Below are 18,963 nucleotides of genomic sequence, written 5' to 3'. Positions count from 1 at the left end.
CAGGGTTCACCAATAACAGCAAAAATGGAAATTTAAAAAAAGATTTATTTATTTGTTTATTTAAGAGACAGAGAGGCCAGCGCTGCGGCTCAGTAGGCTAATCCTCCGCCTTGCAGCGCCAGCACACTGGGTTCTAGTCCCAGTCGGGGCACCGGATTCTGTCCTGGTTGCCCCTCTTCCAGGCCAGCTATCTGCTGTGGCCAGGGAGTGCAGTGGAGGATGGTCCAAGTGCTTGGGCCCTGCACCCCATGAGAGACCAGGAGAAGCACCTGGCTCCTGCTTTCGGATAGGCGGGATGCGCCGGCCGCAGCGCGACAGCCACGGCAGCCATTGGAGGATGAACCAACGGCAAAGGAAGACCTTTCTCTCTGTCTCTCTCTCTCACTGTCCACTCTGCCTGTCAAAAAAAAAAAAAAAAAAAAAAAAAAAAAAAAAAAAAAAAGAGAGAGAGAGAGAGACAGAGATAGAAACAGAGAGAGGAACAGACAGAGAGGAACAGACAGATAGGTCTTCCATCTGCTGGTTCACTCCCCAAATGGCCGCAATGGCTGGGCTGATAAAAAGCCAGGAGCCAGGAGCTTCTTCCAGGTCTCCTATAGGGGTGCAGGGGCCCAAGGACTTGGGCTGTTTCCCACTGCCTTCCCAGGTCATTAGCAGAGAGCTGGAGAGGAAGTGGAGCAGCCGGGACGGGAAACGGCGCTCATGTGGGGACACCCGGAAGAAGTTCCTGGCTCCTGGCCTCTGTCTGCTTAGATGCTAAGCATGGCCTTACCTACTACGGCCATCTGGGGGAGTGAACCAGCGGATGGAAGATTCTCTCTCTCTCCTCTCTGTAACTCTGCCTTTCAAATAAATAAAATAAATCTTGGAAAAAAAAAAAAAACCTTAAACATTTAGTTACGGAGCCCGACACGCGTGCCTTCCCGTAGCTCCTGAAAGGTGTTCAGAACGTGACTTGAGACGCTGGCCGTGCTCACCACCCCCGTCTCCAGGAACCGGCAACCCAGAACGGACCCTGAGCCAGCGCCTCAGCCCAGGGGCCCTCCCTCCAGCTCCACCCCTTTCCCTTCTCACTCTCCTGCTCCGGGGGTGGGGGGGTGCCCTGGGGAGACCCTGCTGGAATCTGGTCTCATTTGTGATGGTGCTGGGGCCACCCATGCTGCTCCCGAGGGCGGGAGCTCCTTCTCTGCCTGAGTGAGTGGCCAAGCCCCCGGGACCGGCCAGAGAGCAGGGCAGCAGGTGGTTTCAGCATGGCGGCCTCCCCTGGGGGTCCCTGCCACACGTGGCCGCTGGCCCTTCCACCTCCCGCCCTGGGTTAAAGCGGCACGAGGCCTCCGCAGAAGCTGAGCAGATGCTGGTGCCGTGTGTTTGAACTTTCCAGGCCCCAGAACCGGGAGCCAGCATGAACCTCTCGTCATAGATGACCCATCTCACGGCCACGCCTCAGCAGCGGCAAACAAACCCCGCTGGCAGTCCGCACTGGCACCAGGCATGTGAGTGAAAACATTCCCCGGGGAGCTGGGCTCTCACTGTAAGATGGTCTTTCAATATCAGGGCGCGGAGTGGCCTTCCCCACTGGGCACTGCCCACAGGGATTCAGCAGCCAAATGCTGCTGCTTCTTCTCTGTTTTTGAACAGCTTTGGGGCCAGCATCGTGGTGCAGTGTGTTAACCTGCAGCCTGTGACACCAGCAACCCATAATGCAGTGCTACTTTGGGTCCTGGCAGCTCCACTCCTGCTCCAACCTCCTGAAACGGCCTGGGAGCACAACCGATGATGGCACAGGTACCTGGGCCCCGCCAGCCATGGGGGAGACCAGGAGGGAGCTGCAGGGTCCTGGCTCTGCCTGGCTCTTGGGGCTGTTTTTGGGAGTAAACCAGTGGATGGAAGGTCTATCTTTGTCTTTCTCTCTCTATCATTTTTTTTCAAATAATAAATCTTAAAATAAATAAATAAAACATAACACATACAAGTGGTCAGGTCACTAGTGACTTTTTTACAAAAACAATTAAAAATTCGAAACAGCAGGGCTGGCGCTGTGGCGTAGCAGGTAAAAGCTACTGTTTGCGGTTCGAGTCCCGACTGCTCCATTTCCAACCAGCTCTCTGCTATGGCCTGGGAAAGCAGTAAGAAGATGGCCCAAGTCCTTGGGCCCCTGCCCTGGCATGGGAGACCCAGAGGAAGCTCCTGGCTCCTGGCTTCGGATCAGCACAGCTCAGACCTTTGTGGCCAATTGGGGAGTGAACCATCGGATGGAAGACCTTTCTCTCTCTCTCTCTCTACCTCTCCTTCTCTCTCTATGTAACTCTGACTTTCAAATAACTAAATAAACCTTTAAATCTTTAAATAAATCTTCCACTGCTTTCCCAGGCTGTAGCAGAGAGCTGGATGGGAAGAGGAGCAGCCGGGTCTCGAACTGGCGCCCACATGGGATGCCGGCACTGCAGGCCAGGGTGTTAACCCACTGCACCACAGCACCGGCCCCTCCACTTTTTGTCTGTTATGAATGATGCTGCTGTGGACATTCCTGGAAGCCTCGATGTGGATACAAGTTTTCTCTTCTCTGGACTAAACGCAGGAGGAGCGACCTGGTGGGCCACACGACCTCTGTGCTTAATCTGGGAGAAGCTGTCAGCCTGCTCCCCCACGGCCCTTCCACGCCACTTTCCCACCAGCAGGGTGGGAAGGCCCAAGTTCTGCAGATCCTTAGCAGCACTGTCTCCTTTCCCCTAGCCGTCCTAGTAGGTGTGGTTTGAACTGCTTTCTCCTGCTGAGTCATTGTGATCTTGCACTTTCCCTCAGAGTAATGCCTTGAGCAGCTCCTGCCATGTGTGTGTGTGTGTGTGTGTGTGTGTGTGTGTGTGTGTGTGTCTCCTTGGAGAAAGGTCTGTTCTGGTCCTTGGCCCATTGTTCAACTGTTTGTATATGTTACTGTTGTAAGTGTGTTACCGGAGAAATTGCAGGGTTCTTGTCTTCGCGCAAGAAAGAATTCAGGTGTGAGACAGAGTAGTGGGAGGTAAAATAGCAAAGTTTGTTAGGGTAGGGACATCCGTAAGAACGGATGGGCACCTCTCCAGACAGGACCTGAGAGAGAGTGCCCAGTCGCTCAGACTGGGGGGAGGGGAGTGAGGTTACATGGTTGAATGGCGAGAGTACACCTGACCAGGCCAGGCGGGCAGCTCAGCAGAGAGGCAGAGGGCTGAGCGCGCAGTCCGGTTGAGGCCGGGGGGGGGGGGGGGGGGGGTTAAGGAGATGGGTCTTTGTCTTGACACATCTCCTCCTGAAACAAAGGATTTTATGGCTGTAAATATTAAGAATCTCCTATCTGAGTTTTCCCCTGAAGGTATCAGACAGGAGGAAGCCTAGCTGGCACCATCCTGGGTTCAGAGGAAGGGTGAGCAGGACCCCCTAGAGAATGGGGATCAGAGCAGGGTGTTTGAAATGCAGATACTGGGCTGCATCTGGGGATTGTGGAAGATTTGTCAGGCAGAAGGGGCGGGGACCCCCACCTGGCAGGTTATCAGGTAGAAGGGGGCAGGGCAGGATGCGAATGCTGGGCTGCCCCTGAAACGTTATCAGGATGACTTTGAGATGTAGATGCATATGCTGGATATAGCTGTCTTCTCTTTAGGCCTGTCATACACACATAAGCTCATATCTAACTTCCTACCTAACAAGTGCACCGGCCATATTCTAGATATATGCTCCTGAACTGATATGTGATTGGCAATATTTTTTCCACTCTTCCCTGGTGGTTGCATGAGTCAGCTTTTCAATACTTCATCTACAATAGCTGGGGGACTCTAATTATGAAGAAAGCAGGTTCATCCTGGCTCATGACTGTGCAGGTTCAGGGTCAGGCAGCCCAGTGGTCCAGTGTCTGTGGCAGGTGGTAGGTGGTGGCACACACGCAGAGCGAGGGCCCCCAGGAGAGCCAGGAAGAGAGAGAACAGCTGGGCTGAACTCTGCCTATATAATCTATCCTCTTGTGAGAACTGGCTCGTGAGGACACACTCCACTGGGCTAGTCCTCCCAGTGGGCCCGTCTACCAGACACCACAATTGACTCAAGCCTCCATCTTTAATCTGTCAATCATCAGCAATAATCCAATACTATTATTTTTTAAGAAGATTTATTATATTTACTTTAAATGCAGAATTACAGAATGAGAGGGAGACACACACACACACACACACACACACAGATCTCCCATCTGCTGGTTTACTTCTGAAATGGCTGCAATGGCCAGGCTGAAGACAGGATCCAGGAACTTCATCCGGTTCTCCCATGTGGGTTAGAAGGATCCTTGCACTTGAGCCATCTTCCAGTGCTTTCCCAGGTGTATTAGCAGGGAACTGGATCAGTACAGGAGGGACATGAACTGGTGCCCCTATGGGATGCTGGCATCACACGTGGTGACAACCTGCTGTGCCATGAAGCCAGCCCCAGTCAGCTAACTGTTAACCTAAGACTTTGGGGTTTAAACATCTGCTTAGTGTTAGGGAAAGTGTTGCAGATTGGTGCCTCCTCACACGGGGCATCAAAATGTTAGGAAACGAGTCACAGAATAGAGAGGAAGCAGTGCACGGATTTACAGCCAGACCGAATGTATTCAGAGAAAATGAATCTGTAGAGGTGGATGACCAACTGTCCCTGTGCCCATGATGGAACACGTGGCGGAAGGCCCCGAACCCTTTTTATATTTTAGGAGGGCTGGGGCTGGGGCTGGGGAGGGGGCAGCAGGCAGAGGGGAATTCCTGGAACTGGTCTTTCAGGTGGCCGTGGGGGGTGGGGTATGAAGGCAATAGGGTGTGAGATCCAACTGAGGTTCTGTTACAGGAGAAATTGCAGGGTTCTTGTCTTCGCACAAGAAAGAATTCAGGCGTGAGACAGAGAGTAGTGGGAGGTAAAATAGCAAGGTTTATTAGGGAAGGGACATCCGTAAGGATGGATGGGCACCCCTCCAGACAGAGCCTGAGAGACTGGGGTGGGGGGGAAGGAGCGAGGTTACATGATTGAGTAGAGAGAGTACACCTGGCCAGACCAGGCAGGCGGCTCAGCAGAGAGGCAGAGGGCTGAGCGCGCAGTCCGGTTGAGGCCCGGGGGGGGGGGGGGGGGGGTTAAGGAGATGGGTCTCTGTCTTCACCCATTTCCTCCTGAAACAAAGGATTTTATGGCTGTAAATATTAAGAAGCTCCTATCTGAGTTTTCCCTTGAAGGTATCAGACAGGAGGAAGCCTAGCTGGCGCCATCCTGGGTTCAGAGGAAGGGTGAGCAGGACCCCCTAGAGAATGGGGATCCGGAGCAGGGTGTTTGAAATGCAGACACTAGGCTGCATCTGGGAGACTGTGGAAGATTTGTCAGGCAGAAGGGGCGGGGCTCCCACCTGGCAGGTTATCAGGTAGAAGGGGGCAGGGCAGGAAGCGAATGCCCGGCTGCCCCTGAAGCATTATCGGGATGACTTTGAGATGTAGATGCATATGCTGGACATAGAAGTCTTCTCCGGAGGCCTTTGTCACACACACATAAGCTCATACCTAACTTCCTGCCCAACAGTTCAAGGGCGAGGAGTGCCCAGGGTTTACTCCTTTGGGCAATGAGGGAGCACGGCAGAGGCTCACGTCCTTGTTCCATCACTTAGTGTCCGCTGCTTCTCATTTTTCTTTCCTTGTTTGGGCTCTTGGTGTCTCAGCTAAGAAGCCACTGTGTAGCCCAAGGTCATGGAGATTCACTCCTATGCTTTCCCCTTACAGTTTTAGAATTGTAGCCCTTCCACTTGGGGGCTCAGTCCGTCTGGAGTTCATCTGGGCGACTGGTCTGAGCAAGGCTTCCATCCTGCAGCTTCTGCGTGAGGACACCCAGCTGGCCCAGCTCTGCGCGAGGAGGATGATTCTGCCCCCACCCAGTGGACGTGATGCCCGCCTCCAGGATCAACTCACTGACGCGTGCAGAGGAGTTTCAGGACCCTGCCTGCCCCTGAGTTACCTCTGTCCTTGTGCCCACACCACACTGTCACCACTGTAGCTCTCTAGCAAGTCCCAAATCAGGAGACACCAGCCTTCCAACTTGCTTTTTCCACATCACTGTGCTACTCGGGGTCCCTGGAATTTCCAGGTGAGTCTTGGGATGATGAGTTCGTTGCAGAACTTCTCTAAGAGAAAAGCTGGCAAGGATTTTTTTAAGGGTTGTATCAACGGGGGCCACTTCATCGAATTAAGCCACTCAGCTGCAGGAGGTGCACCGCTCACACTGGGGACTTCGGCTACAGATGAAACAGGAGGGCCACCTCCTTCTCTCTCTCTCTCTCTTTCTCTCTCTCTCTCTTTCATTTTTTAAATATTCCTTTATTTATTTGAAACAGTTACAGAGAGGCAGAGGCAGAGAGAGTGAGAGATCTTTCATCCCCTGGTTCACTCCCAAGTGGCTGCCACGACTGGAGCTGGGCTGATCCGAGGCCAGGAGCCTCTGAGATCAGAGTTTTATAAATTCATGACAGGGTCTGGATTTCCAAGTGAGCCCCTTTAGAATTTCAAGAGACAGCTCCAAGTGCTGGCTGCCTGCTCTGCTGCCCTCAATATGTACTTGAAGCCTCATCCCAGCCCAGGTCTGGAGGGAGTCTAAGCAGGGAGATGGGGAGGATGGGCAAACAGCCACCAGCAGGCCTGGGCCTCTACCCCCAGCCTCCAGGGACTGGCAGAGGCCACGGGACCCGGCTGCCTGTGCCCCACCCCAAGCGAAGGAGGCCAGGGCCCAGGCCGAGTCTTACCGAGGGCAGGACAGGGGCTTCAGCTGGGTGAGAGTGAAGCCAGGGCAGAGACAGGGACAGTGACAAAGGGGCCAGGCCTCCTGAGGGGCCTTGTCCTTGCTGGTGACGCTCACGGGGACTCGTCCCCGAGGTCCCATTTCTAAGGACCCAGCGAGGCTCCTGAGGGAGACACCCTGCGGCCGGGGAGGACTGAGGGCCCGCAGCCACTGCTGAGCGGTCAGCCTGGAGCTGGCACTGGGACCAGGAGACCTGGGGACCCCTCCCACCGCATCTGCCCTTTCAGACCCAGCGCCTGGCTCAGCCCCCGCTCAGGCCCAGGGCGGGCTGCGGGATGAGTTGCAAGCAGCAGAGGAGATGAGGTTGGGGTTCACCCGGGCAGGGCTGCACCAGGGAAGGGCCCGCCTCACTCAGCAGGCAAAGCTCCTGCAGGATCGGCCTCAGCCGCCCGCACTGCGAAGGCACAGGCCCAGGTCGGGGCCTGGAGAGGGAGCGCATGGACCCTGAGGGTCTGGAGGCCTCAGCTAAGGCAGAGACTGGCGGGGGGGGGGACGGGGGGGGGGACGGAGAAGGCGTTCAGATAAGGGCCATGGCAGCTGAGCCGGGAGCAGCCTAGCGGAAGTAGTTGGGGCAGTCGTGGGCAACCAGGTGCCAGGCTCGCTCGAAGGCCTCCACGACGGCCGGCTCCAGGGGCCCTTCCTCCACGGCTGCCAGGTTCTGCTCCAGCTGCGCCAGGCTGGACATGCCCAGGATGACCGCGTCCCCGTGGGCGCCCTGCAAGGGGGACACAGACGTCAGCTCAGTGCACACCGGGGCTGCCGTCACCCCCACGGCCCAGCCAGCTGCCCGCCCTGCCGTGGTGTCCGGGTTTGGTCACTCCCTGTAGTGCCAGAAAGGACTCAAGGAGCCGGGGGCGGCTGTGTCTTTGTGACTCTGTGGCTGTGTCCTTGCCCAGGTGCCACCCTGCTCGCCCAGAGCCCAGCTCTGCCACCCAGCAGCTGTGCAAACGTGGCTTGGTTCTTTCTTCTTTTTCTTTTTCTTCTTCTTCTTCTTTTTTTTATTTGACAGAGTAATAGACAGTGGGAGAGAGAGACAGAGAGAAAGGTCTTTCCTCTGTTGGTTCACTCCCCAAATGGCCGTCACAGCCGGCACTGGGCCAATCTAAAGCCAGGAGCCAGGTAGCTCCTCCTGGTTGCCCACACTGGTGCAGGGGCCCAAGCACTTGGGCCATTTTCCACTGACTTCCTGGGCCACAGCAGAGAGCTGGACTGGAAGAGGAGCAGCTGGGACCAGAACCGGCGCCCATATGGGATGCCGGTGCCGCAGGCAGAGGATCAACCAAGTGTGCCACGGTGCTGGCCCCGTGGCTTGTTTTTTTTTTTTTTTTTTTTTTTTTTTTTTTGACAGGCAGAGTGGACAGTGAGAGAGAGAGACAGAGAGAAAGGTCTTCCTTTGCAGTTGGTTCACCCTCCAATGGCCGCCGCAGCCAGCGCGCTGCGGCCAGCGCGCCGCGCTAATCCAATGGCAGGAGCCAGGTACTTCTCCTGGTCTCCCATGGGGTGCAGGGCCCAAGCTCTTGGGCCATCCTCCACTGCACTCCCTGGCCACAGCAGAGAGCTGGCCTGGAAGAGGGGCAACCGGGACAGAATCCGGCGCCCCAACCGGGACTAGAACCCGGTGTGCCGGCGCCGCAAGGCGGAGGATTAGCCTAGTGAGCCGCGGCGCCGGCCGGCTTGGTTCTTTAACCTCTCTGATACTCACTCTTCTCTATTTTCAGAGTGCTTATGAGTGTGAAAAGTCATGAAAAGCCCCTACTATACATGGAGGTGAGGAAGGAGGTCATGGAAAAAGGAATTTGAAGATAAGTTTAGGGACCGGAGAACCACGGGTTAACACCCTGGCCTAAAGTGCCGGCATCCCATATGGGCGCTGGTTCTAGTCCCTGCTGCTCCTCTTCCAGTCCAGCTCTCTGCTGTGGCCTGGGATAGTGGTGGAGATGGCCCAGGTCCTTGGGCCACTGTGCTCACGTGGGAGACCCAGAAGAAGCTCCTGGCTCCTGGCTTCGGATCGGTGCAGCTCCAGCCACTGTGGCCATCTGGGGAGTGGACCAGTGGATGGAAGACCTCTCTCTCTCTCTGTCTCTACCTTTCTCTGTAACTCTTTCAAATAAATAAAATAAATCTTTTAAAAAATAAAACTTAATTGAAATCCACGCCTAGTTTTTCATAATGTGCATTGTCCATGAACTGCTGGAAGACTCCTGGTATTTATGTTTCAAAATGTTTGCACCTATGGCCGCTGGTTCAAGCCCCAGCTGCTTGACTTCTGATCCAGCTCTCTGTTATGGCCTGGGAAAGCAGTAGAAGACGACCCAAGTCCTTGGGCCCCTGCACCCACATGGGAAACCCAGAAGAAGCTCCTGGCTCCTGGCTTCAGATTGGCCCAGCTCTGATCATAGTGGTCATCTGGAGTGAACCAGCAGATGGAAGACCTCTCTCTTTCTCTCTCTCTCTCTCTCTCTCTCTCTCTCTCTGCCTCTTCTTCTCTCTCTGTGTAACTCTGACTTTCAAATAAATAAATAAATCTTTAAAAAAATTTTATGCATCAAGTAGACTTATGTTTTAATTCCATTTTCCTAATTATTATTATTTGAGAAATCAAGAACCAGAGTGACAGACTGGCAGAGATGGCTCCCATCCAACGGTTCACTCCCCTAAGGCCTGCAACAGCCAGGAGGTGGGAACACAATCCAGGTCTCCCATGCGGGTGGCAGGGATCCAACTACCTCAGCCTTTGTCGCTGCCTCCCAGGGTCTGCCTTAGCAGGAACAGGGGTCAGGATCAGAGCTGGGAGGGTGCCCAGGTGCTCTGAAGGAGAGCTCCGGCCCCTTAGTAGAAACCTCAGTGCCATTTCTCTCCACACATTTGGAAGCAGCCTCCTTGTGGCATGTCCTCTGAAAGTCCTAGGCTGATGGTGGAAAAATGGTTTCACCAGGAAGACTGGGGACAGCAGGAGAGAGAACCACAGCTCCCAGCAGAGGAGTGAGACTGATGGGTTTTGCAGTTAAAGCTGTGTTAACATTGTAATCCCTTTATTAGCTGTGTGCACTTGAGCTTCCGCATCCACAGCATTGGGAGATCATACTCATGAGGCCGAAGTCATAGCTAACTTAATGTTCATAAAAACTTTATTACAAACCTTGGCACCCACCCGGGAACAAAGAACATTTGAAAAAGACTTAAGATAGGGGCCGGAGCTGTGACTCTGTGGGGAAAGCCTCCACCTGCAGTGCCGGCAACCCATATGGGAACAGGTGTGAGCCCCGTCTGCTCCACTTCTGATCAAGCTCCTTGCTAATGTGCATGGACAGTAGCAGAAGGTCCAAGTGCTTTGGCCCCTGCACCCAAGTGGGAGGCATGGAAGATGCTCCAGGATCCTGGGTTTGGATCAACCCAGCTCCGGCTGTTGTGGCCATTTTGGGAGTGAACCTGTGGATAGAGACCTCTCCCTCTCTTTCTCTCTGTCTTTGCCTCAACTCCCTGTAACTCTGCCTTTCAATCAATAAATACAGCTTTAAAACAAAACAAAACAACTTAAGATAACACAGTGGAAAACAAGAAATTTCACAAGAAGACAAACTCTGGCAGTCCCCTCTGGCCCCCTAGAGGAGCGGACGCTGGGGCCCAGGGCAGCGCGCTTACCTGCAGCTGGGAGTGGTGGTACATCCAGCGCAGGGCGGCCGAGGTCATGCTGGGGGCGCTGCTGCCATACGCAGCCTGCAGGGCCTTCTCCACCAGGGCGATGCCCTTGAAGTGCTCCTCCTTCCAGTAGCTGGGCGGGTGGGGACAGGCACAGGGGTCAGACCCACGGGGGTGGCACTGGGGGCCAGGGCCAGAGAGCCAGGCAGCCAGCAGTCCCCGCCCACCCTGCTGCACAGAGGGGCGTGTCCCCTCCACATCAGCCTCCCCAGAGGCCCCGATGACATCTCTGCTCCTGAGAATCACGCACCTGCCCCCATCTGACCCAGGGCCACCATGGAGCAGAGACAGGGCCGGCCCAGGCTCCTGAGCCTCCAGCCCTGGTTCTGTCTTTCCTGCCCGGCAGGTGACTTCTCAGGGCAGAGCTAGGACGTGGAAGACCACGTGGGCCCAGGACCCCCACTCCTCACAGAGGCCCCAGAGCAGAGGAAACCCCACTGAGGCTGTGGCAGAAGTAACGCAGGCTGTAAGAGATTCCAACCCCCCCCCCCCCTGCCCCGAAGCAGCCTGGCAAATGTGCTTCTCCCCTCCAACATTCCAACAACTGCCCCTCTCCCAACCCCCACCACCCTGCACAAAGACAGCCCCAGCTCACCGATTCCTGTTGATCTCAGCCCACTTATTCCCAAAGAAGCGGCCCACCGGCTTTATTTCTGCATCCTGGTCCTCATACTTGTACCTGCCCGTCAGCAGGCCCCCTGCAGGAAGGCTGCTATCAGAACCCTGGACCAGAGCCCTCCCACAGGTGGCCAGACCCCTCTGGGCCCTGGACCACAGGTGGGGAGCCCCAGGGTTGGAGGAAGGCCACAGGAGGGAGCAAGCTGCCTGCCCCTCCTCCCATGGCCCCCCTTGCTTCCCAGGCCCTGGCTGGGTGTCCCCCGGGGCAGGAGCAGCAGAGACAGAGCAGGGCCTGGGCTCCCACCCCAGGAGGGCTGTCCCCAGGGGGATGCATACCAGCCAAAGGGTTGTAGGCATAGAACCTCATCCCAAAGTGCCTGAGGCAGGGGAACAGCTCCTTCTCCACCTGGCGGGTGGTGGCGTTGTACATGCCCTGGGGGAGAGGCACCAGCTGCAGGGGGCCCACAGTACCCTGTGGGACCCTCCGTTCAGTCCTTACCATCCTAGCACATCAACCATCAGGGATGTGGCATATACTTACGGGGTGCGTATGTCTAAGGAGAATTCCTTCATTCAACCTCAGTGCTAGGCACCCTCTGGCTCAGTACCAGAGACCCCACAGCCTAAAGTCCATGTCCCTCCAATAATAACTTAGAGCAAGGCAGACAGTAAACAGGTGCAACCGTGGAAAGAGGCCATCCGTGTACAGTGGGAAGTTCTGGGCCCAAGCCTGGCGCTCACCGCGTGGAGGACAATCATTTGTTGACTGAGGGAGGGGGAGGTCAGGGTGGGGCCTGAGAGCCATGGGGAAAGCTTCCCAGGGAGGAGCCACCTGGGTGAGACCTGAGCGCTCCTCCCAGGGAGGGGAGCACCGTGCCAGGCTGCAGTGGGAAGCCAAGCGGGGAAGGCAGGCACCTAGTGCACACCCGAGCTTGGGGGGAGCAGGTGCCTGGGCCCAGCTGGGGAGCTAGGACGTGTGCCAGTGCCAGCGCCACCTGGGATCTGTTCATGGAGGGATCGGAGTGCAGGGGCTGTCCATAGGGCGCAGGATCCCAGGAGAGCAGAACCCTGCAGCCCGGGTCCACAGCGCAGCCCTCACCTGGTACACGGTGGGCTGGATCCAGCCGTGGCTCCTGCACAGGGTGCAGATCTCGGCTACCTGCCAGGCGGCGTAGTTGGAGAGACCCAGCTCCACAAACTTGCCCTGCGGGGAGAGGCCGCGGTCAGAACCAGTGCTGCCCAGGAGACCAGGAAGGGGCACGCGGGACGTGCCGTGCCTCCTGGTTGCTCCCTCTCCCGGTGGTTTCACGACGAGAAGAGGGGCAGAGTCCGTGTCTGGAGCTGTGGGCCGCCCTCACCTCCTGGTGCAGCTGGTGGCAGGCGCGCAGCGTCTCCTCCACGGGGGTGGTGTGGTCAGGCAAGTGTAGATAGAAGAGGTCCACGCGGGGGCACTGCAGCCGCTTCAGCGACGTCTCCAGCTGGGACCGGATGGTGTCAAGATTCAGCGTCCTCCCGTCCAGTGGAAGGGCCTTGGTGGCGATTTTCACTGTGAGGAAACACACATGAGGCTCAGGCCAGTTTCCCAAACATCGGACGGGGTGCAGTGGAACCATGGAGAGAGTCCTGCGGCACATCTCAGCTCTGCCTTCCCCAGCTCCAGGGCCTTGAACTTGTTTCTTATTCTCTCTGAGCCCCCATCCTCTCACCTGGAATGTAGGCGTGGAAATGGCTCTGACTGTAGGGAGCTCTTGACTTTTTTTTTTTTTTAAAGAATTATTTTATTTATTTGAAAGACAGAATTACAGAGAGAGGTAGAGAGAGAGATGGCCGCAACGGCTGGAGCTGCGCCGATCTGAAACCAGGAGCCAGGAGCTTCCTCCGGGTCTCCCACACGGGTGCAGGGGCCCAAGCACTTGGGCCATCTTCTATTGCTTTCCCAGGCCATAGCAGAGGGGAGCTCTTGACTCTTTATCAGTACCCGGATGCTTCCTGGGGAGCATGGTGGGCCAGGGCCTGGCCGAGGGACTGCAGGAGGGACACTTGCCCTGTCTTTGAGGGCTCATGGTGCAAAGGTGGCCCCAGGGTCCGGGATGCAGGGAAGTCACAAGGGGCTGGAGGAACCGAGTGCACAGACCCCGAAGGCTGGCCTGGGAGCTCCGGAAGCTTTGCTTAGAATGCCATCCCATTCCAAAGGGAAGGCTGAGGCTGCCATCTGCTGAGTGGGGCGAGCTCAGTTGACAGCATGGGGTCATGGGCGAAAGCCAGGGGCCATAACGCCGGGTGTGGGCGAGCTTTCGACAGGGAGAAAACCGGTTTGAATACTCATTTGGGACACTTCCATGTCACCCCTCCCCTTCCGGATCGGGACACTTCCATGTCACCCCTTCCGGATCGGACTGTGAGCACTTTGACCCTGGGATCAGCAATGCAGAACGATTTGGATAAGGACACAAGCAAACAAAACAAAAAAATCCCACAAGGGTAACCTGAAATCCGATGACCCAGGGGCTAGAAGGGGGACGCTGGGGGTCCTTGCAGGGCTGCATTTGTCTTATCTGTGACTCAGGGGTGGGACTCCACCAGGCAAAGCCTCCGCATCCTGCCAACGCATAGCACCGCCACAGCCGACACTCCTGAGGTCCCTCTGTGCCGGCCAGGCAGGGTCAGCACCTCCACAGTCTCTGATCCAGGAGGAGTGCCCCAGCCCCCCCAAGTGGCTTGTGACTCTCCAGCACATGGCAGAACCTCAGTGCCTTTGCACACCCAGAGCCACTGCCTGGATGTCCCCGTTCCCTCTTACTCCTGGGTAAGCTTCTGCCCCCTCTTTAAGGACACCGTTCCCTTGTCTGACCACGGCCTTCTGCACTCCCCTGGGGAAAGGCTCCCTCCCGGGCACCTGGATCTGGGCTTGCAGGATGGTGGACTTGGCTCCTGCAGCCTCGGGCAGAGCCTGGCAGGGGAGGCTGCGGACGCTGTTTGCTCCCCACTGCTTCAGGGGCCACCATGGCTCTCAGGCTGGAGGCGCTGCCCGTCCAACAGGGCACTGGAACAAAGTCGAGGGTCTGGGCAAGGCTGGCCTGGGCCACGGAGGAAGCAGATCTCCCCCAGACTCCCCCGTCTGATGGGGGCTGTGCAAACCGGAGCCAGGACGGGAAGGGCAGGGTCAAGGGCATCTGCGGGTCTGGGGCCAGCGTCCAGCGTTTTCAGTGCCCCTACGAAGGGGGCCTGGCCTAGGGGCTCCAGGACAGAGCAGGGTTGGATTGAAGCTGGCAGGTGGGTCCTGGGCAGTTTTCCCGCAGGGGAAAAGGGAGGCAGGGAGTAAGACTCAGTACCGTCTAGGGACCCGGGACGGGATGAGCGCGGGCGCCCCAGCGCTGCTGATGTGGGCCGGGTCGGCGCCCCACGCGGCGGGAACGGCGGCTCTCGGGGGGACGTCAGGGGCAGCCCTTACCTTTGCAGTCGCCGCCGCCCAGCCCGAGCCCCAGGCCGCCCAGGATGGTCTCGGACTGGCCGTCCGCGTAGACGAAGGCCGTGTCTATCTCGTTGTGGCCGCGCTCCAGGAAGGCGCGCACCGACGCGGCGCTGGCGGGGGCGTCCATGCGGCTCCCCATCTGCATGGCGCCCAGCACGGTGGCCGGCCGGCGCTGCTTCACCGGACAGGACATGCTGGCGGCGGCGGCGGCTGAGGACTGAGATCGCTCTGGCGCAGCTCACAGCGGGCGGCGGCCAGAGGCTCGGACACTTGTGGCGCCCAGTTTGACTGCGGAGGGAGCAGCGGGCAGAAGAGGGCGGAGCGAGGGGCGGGGTCAGAGCAGGAGAGCCGTGGTAGGGGGCGTGGCGAGAGCGCGGTGAGGGGGCGGAGGCGTGGGGAGCGGGAGGAGAAGCGGGCGGGGTCGGGGGCTTGGCGAGGGCGCGGAGAATCAGGCGGGGCCGCGGCGAGCTCGCGGCTGATGGTGGCGGGGTCGGAGGCGTGGTGAGAGTCCGGTGTAGAGGGCGGGGCCGTGGCGCTTGGCGTGTGGAGGGGGCGGGGTCGGAGGCGTGGTGAGGGCGCGGTGAAGGGGCGGAGGCGCGGCGAGAGGGTGGAGAATCGGGCGGGGCGTGGCGAGCTCGCGGCTGGAGGGGGCGAGGGCGGGGGCGTGGCGATAGCATGGTGAAGTGGGGGGGGTCGGAGGCGAGGCGAGAGCTCGATGAAGTGGGCGGGGCGGGGGCGTGGCGAGAGGGTGGAGACTCGGGCGGGGCGTGACGAGCTTGCGGCTGGAGGGGGCGAGGGCGGGGGCGTGGCGAGAGCATGGTGAAGTGGGGGGGGTCGGAGGCGAGGCGAGAGCTCGATGAAGTGGGCGGGGCGGGGGCGTGGCGAGAGGGTGGAGAATCGGGCGGGGCGTGGCGAGCTCGCGGCTGGAGGGGGCGAGGGCGGGGGCGTGGCGAGAGCTCGATGAAGTGGGCGGGGGCGGGGGCGTGGCGAGTGAGTAAAAATACACTTTTAAGAAACCTGTAGATTCAAAGTGTAATCACAAGAGAAATGAGGACGTATTTTGAGCCGAATTAAAATGAAAACATGACAATTCGCATTTAGTGAGATGCAGCTACGAAAGTATTGAGGGAAATTTACTTCAATACTTAGTGAACATACCTGAAATCAGGGCTCCAAATTTCCGGGTTTTTTTTCAGACTTCCATTTTAAGAAATCAGGAAGCTGGGTCAGCTCTGTGGCATAGTGGCGGCTAAAGCCCCTGCCTCCGGCACCAGCATCCCACGTGAGCTCAGGTTCGAGTCCCGGCTGCTCTACTTCCGGATCCAGCTTCCTGTTAATGCGCCCTGGGAAAGCAGAGGAGGATGGCCCAAGTGCTTGGGCTCCTGCACGTTTGTGGATGAAGCTCCTGGCTCCTGGCTTCAGATCAGCCCAGCAGCCATTTGGGGAGTGAACCAGCAGATGTTAGATCTCTCTCTCTCTCTAACTCTGCCTTTCAAATAAATAATTTATTTTAAAAAATAAAAACAATTTAAAAGGACCTGCATTATGCATTTTGTAAATGGATAACTTGATTCAGAAAGGGACAAGATGGGGCCGGTGCTGTGGCGTAGTAGGCTAGGCCTCTGCCTACAGTGCCAGCATCCCATATGGACGCCAGTTGGAGTCCTGGCTGCTCCTCTTCTGATCCAGTTCTCTGCTACGGCCTGAGAAAGCAGGGGACAATGGACCAAGTGCTCGGGCCGCTGCCACCTACTTGGGAGACCGGGAAGAAGCTCCTGGCTCCTGGCTTTGGATGGGCGCAGCTCCAGCCATTGCAGCGGTTTGGGGAGTGAACCAGTGGATGGAAGATCTCTGTCTCTGCCTCTCTCTGTCTATAACTCTGCTTCTCAAATAAATAAACCTCTTTTAAAAGGGGGGGGGCAAGACAGGAGGGCATCTGCTGAGTGGCTCAGCTGCTGCGTGGGATGCCTGCATCTTGCACAGTGCCTGGGCTCCTGTTCCGCTGCTCCAGCCTCCATTCAAGCTTCCTGGTAATGCACACCCCCTCGGGGGGCAGCAGGTAATGGGTTAACAACTTGGGTTCCTCCACCCTCGTGGGAAGCCGGGACTGAGTTCTTGGCTTCCAGATGTGGCCTGGCCCAGCCCTGGCTCTTGTGGGCAACTGGGGGTGAAATAGTTAGAAACCTCTGTCTGTGGGCCTCTCCGCTTTTCAAGCGAATAATAATTTCACAAATAACACTAAAGGAAAACAATATGACATTGAAGACAAAACCTGAAGCAGCAAACAGTCCACACCAATTTTCAAAGAAAAATGTAATCTCGTTGACATCCTGGTTGGAGAGGACTTGTGATCGACAGCAGAAGCACAGCCCAGCAGGTTATACGGCTCCGGACAACGACTGTAACGGCGAGCACGTTTCTGCTCAGTGGGCGCCCGAACTGGTGCAGCCAGGTCAGCGGCAGAGAAAGGCGGAGCTGCCACTGGAACTGTGGCACAGGGGAGCAGGGAGCCCCTCCAAGGACTGTCCCCAGAGGTGAAACCTGGCTTTGCCAGTGCAGCCCTGAAGACAAAGCACAACAAAGCAATGGCCACCAACAGCTGGAAGTGGCCCAAAGCAAAAACCAGGGGCCCGGCTCTGCGGTGCGGCGGCGTGAGCAGCCACTCATGACGGCAGCGTCTCCTATCAAGTGCTGGTTTAAGTCCCGGCTGCTGTTTTCCCTCCAGCCTCCTGCTGATGCACCTGGGAAGGCAGTAGATGGTCCAAGTGCTTGGGCTCCTGCACCCCCGAGGGAGACCCGGATGCACTCCCTGGCTACCGGCTTCAGCCTCACCTTGACTTGGCTGTAGTGGCCGTTTGAAGAATGAACCAGCAGGTGGACGATGTCTCTGTCTCTCCCATGTTCTTGCTGATGCTCTTTCAAATAAATACATTAAAAAAAAAAAAAAAAAAAAAAAAAAAAACAGGCAAAAGCAAAAGCTGGCCAACCAAGAGTGGCCACAGTTTTGTAGGAGGCTGAAGGCATTTTGTTTGTTGACATTCTGGAAGACCAAAGAATGATAACAACTGATCATGAGCACGTTTGAGAGTTGCACAAAGCTTTAATAGAAAAACGCCCAAGAAAGCCACTCGAGCCCTTCCCAACCATAATGATGCTGCTCACTCCTGTCATCAAACAGGCCAATTTTAAAAAATATATTTATTTGAAAGTCAGAGCTACAGAGGAGAGGCACACACACACACACACACACACACAGAGAGAGAGAGAGAGAGAGAGAGAGAGAGAGGTCTTCCATCCTGGTTCACTCCCCAAATGGCTGCAGGGGGCCGGGCTGGGCCAGGCTGAAGCTTGAAACCAGGAGCTTCCTCCAGGTCTCCCATGTGGGTGCAGGGGCCAAGCACTCGGGCCATTCTCCACTGCCTTCCCAGGCCACAGCAGAGAGCTAAATCAGAAGTGGAGCAGCTGGGACTCGAACCAGCACCCATATGGGATGCCGGCACTGCAGGCGGCAGCTTTACCCACTATGTCACAGTGCTGGCCCCAAACAAGGGCAACTCTGTGAGAATTTCTACAGGAGGTCACTAGGCAGCCACCTCGCAGTGTTGATGAGGCAGCTGCTGACTTCTTGTTTTCTGATCTTTTTTTAATTTTTTAATTTTTTATTTTTTGACAGGCAGAGTGGACAGTGAGAGAGAGAGAGAGAGAGAGAGAGAGAAAGGTCTTCCTTTGCCGTTGGTTCACCCTCCAATGGCTGCTGCGGCCAGTGCACCGCGCTGATCCGAAGGCAGGAGCCGGGTGCTTCTCCTGGTCTCCCATGGCGTGCAGGGCCCAAGAACTTGGGCCATCCTCCACTGCACTCCCGGGCCACAGCAGAGAGCTGGCCTGGAAGAGGGGCAACCGGGACAGGATCCAGCGCCCTGACCGGGACTAGAACCCGGTGTGCCGGCGCCGCAAGGCGGAGGATTAGCCTAGTGAGCCGCAGCGATGGCATTTTTGATCTTAATGCTCGTAAGGTGCATCCGTTTTCCTTCAGTTCATCAGATAAACGAGCCTGCACGGGCCTGGCTTCAACCCCGGACGCTCCGCTCTTTAGGCATGAACTAGGTGGCTTGCAGGCCCGGCGCTGCCTACGAGTGTTTGGACCTTGATGCAGCTGAGTTGTGAAACAAAGTTCTTGTTTTTTATCATTTACTCCCAGTTCCCACAGGCTGCTTTAACTCCTCCGTATACATAATTTATGTCTATTTCTATTGGTGGTAACACTTGGGAAGTAAAACATAAACAGCTTACTCTCTGTCCATCATTTTTTTTTTTTAAAGGCACTCTGATATAGGATTCAGGGATACCACAGG

The 18,963-nt window shown here is 56.7% G+C and overlaps 1 protein-coding gene across 1 annotated transcript; it reads right to left on the bottom strand.

The window, feature by feature from the left end:
• Positions 1-4,897: 4,897 nt before the first annotated feature.
• Positions 4,898-14,915, bottom strand: LOC138850720 (aflatoxin B1 aldehyde reductase member 3-like). Its single transcript, XM_070079211.1, has 7 exons — positions 14,591-14,915; positions 12,498-12,685; positions 12,239-12,343; positions 11,476-11,572; positions 11,117-11,219; positions 10,465-10,594; positions 4,898-7,537 (listed from the first exon to the last, which is right to left on the bottom strand). The coding sequence occupies exons 1-7, from the start codon at positions 14,802-14,804 to the stop codon at positions 7,376-7,378; spliced, it is 999 nt and encodes a 332-aa protein (XP_069935312.1). The 5' UTR covers positions 14,805-14,915; the 3' UTR covers positions 4,898-7,375.
• Positions 14,916-18,963: the final 4,048 nt, after the last annotated feature.

Source organism: Oryctolagus cuniculus, chromosome 7, assembly GCF_964237555.1.
Source record: "Oryctolagus cuniculus chromosome 7, mOryCun1.1, whole genome shotgun sequence".
Taxonomy (NCBI): Eukaryota; Metazoa; Chordata; class Mammalia; order Lagomorpha; family Leporidae; genus Oryctolagus; species Oryctolagus cuniculus.
The sequence above is the reverse complement of the archived record's forward strand: the minus strand, read 5'-3'. Positions and strand labels throughout refer to the sequence as shown.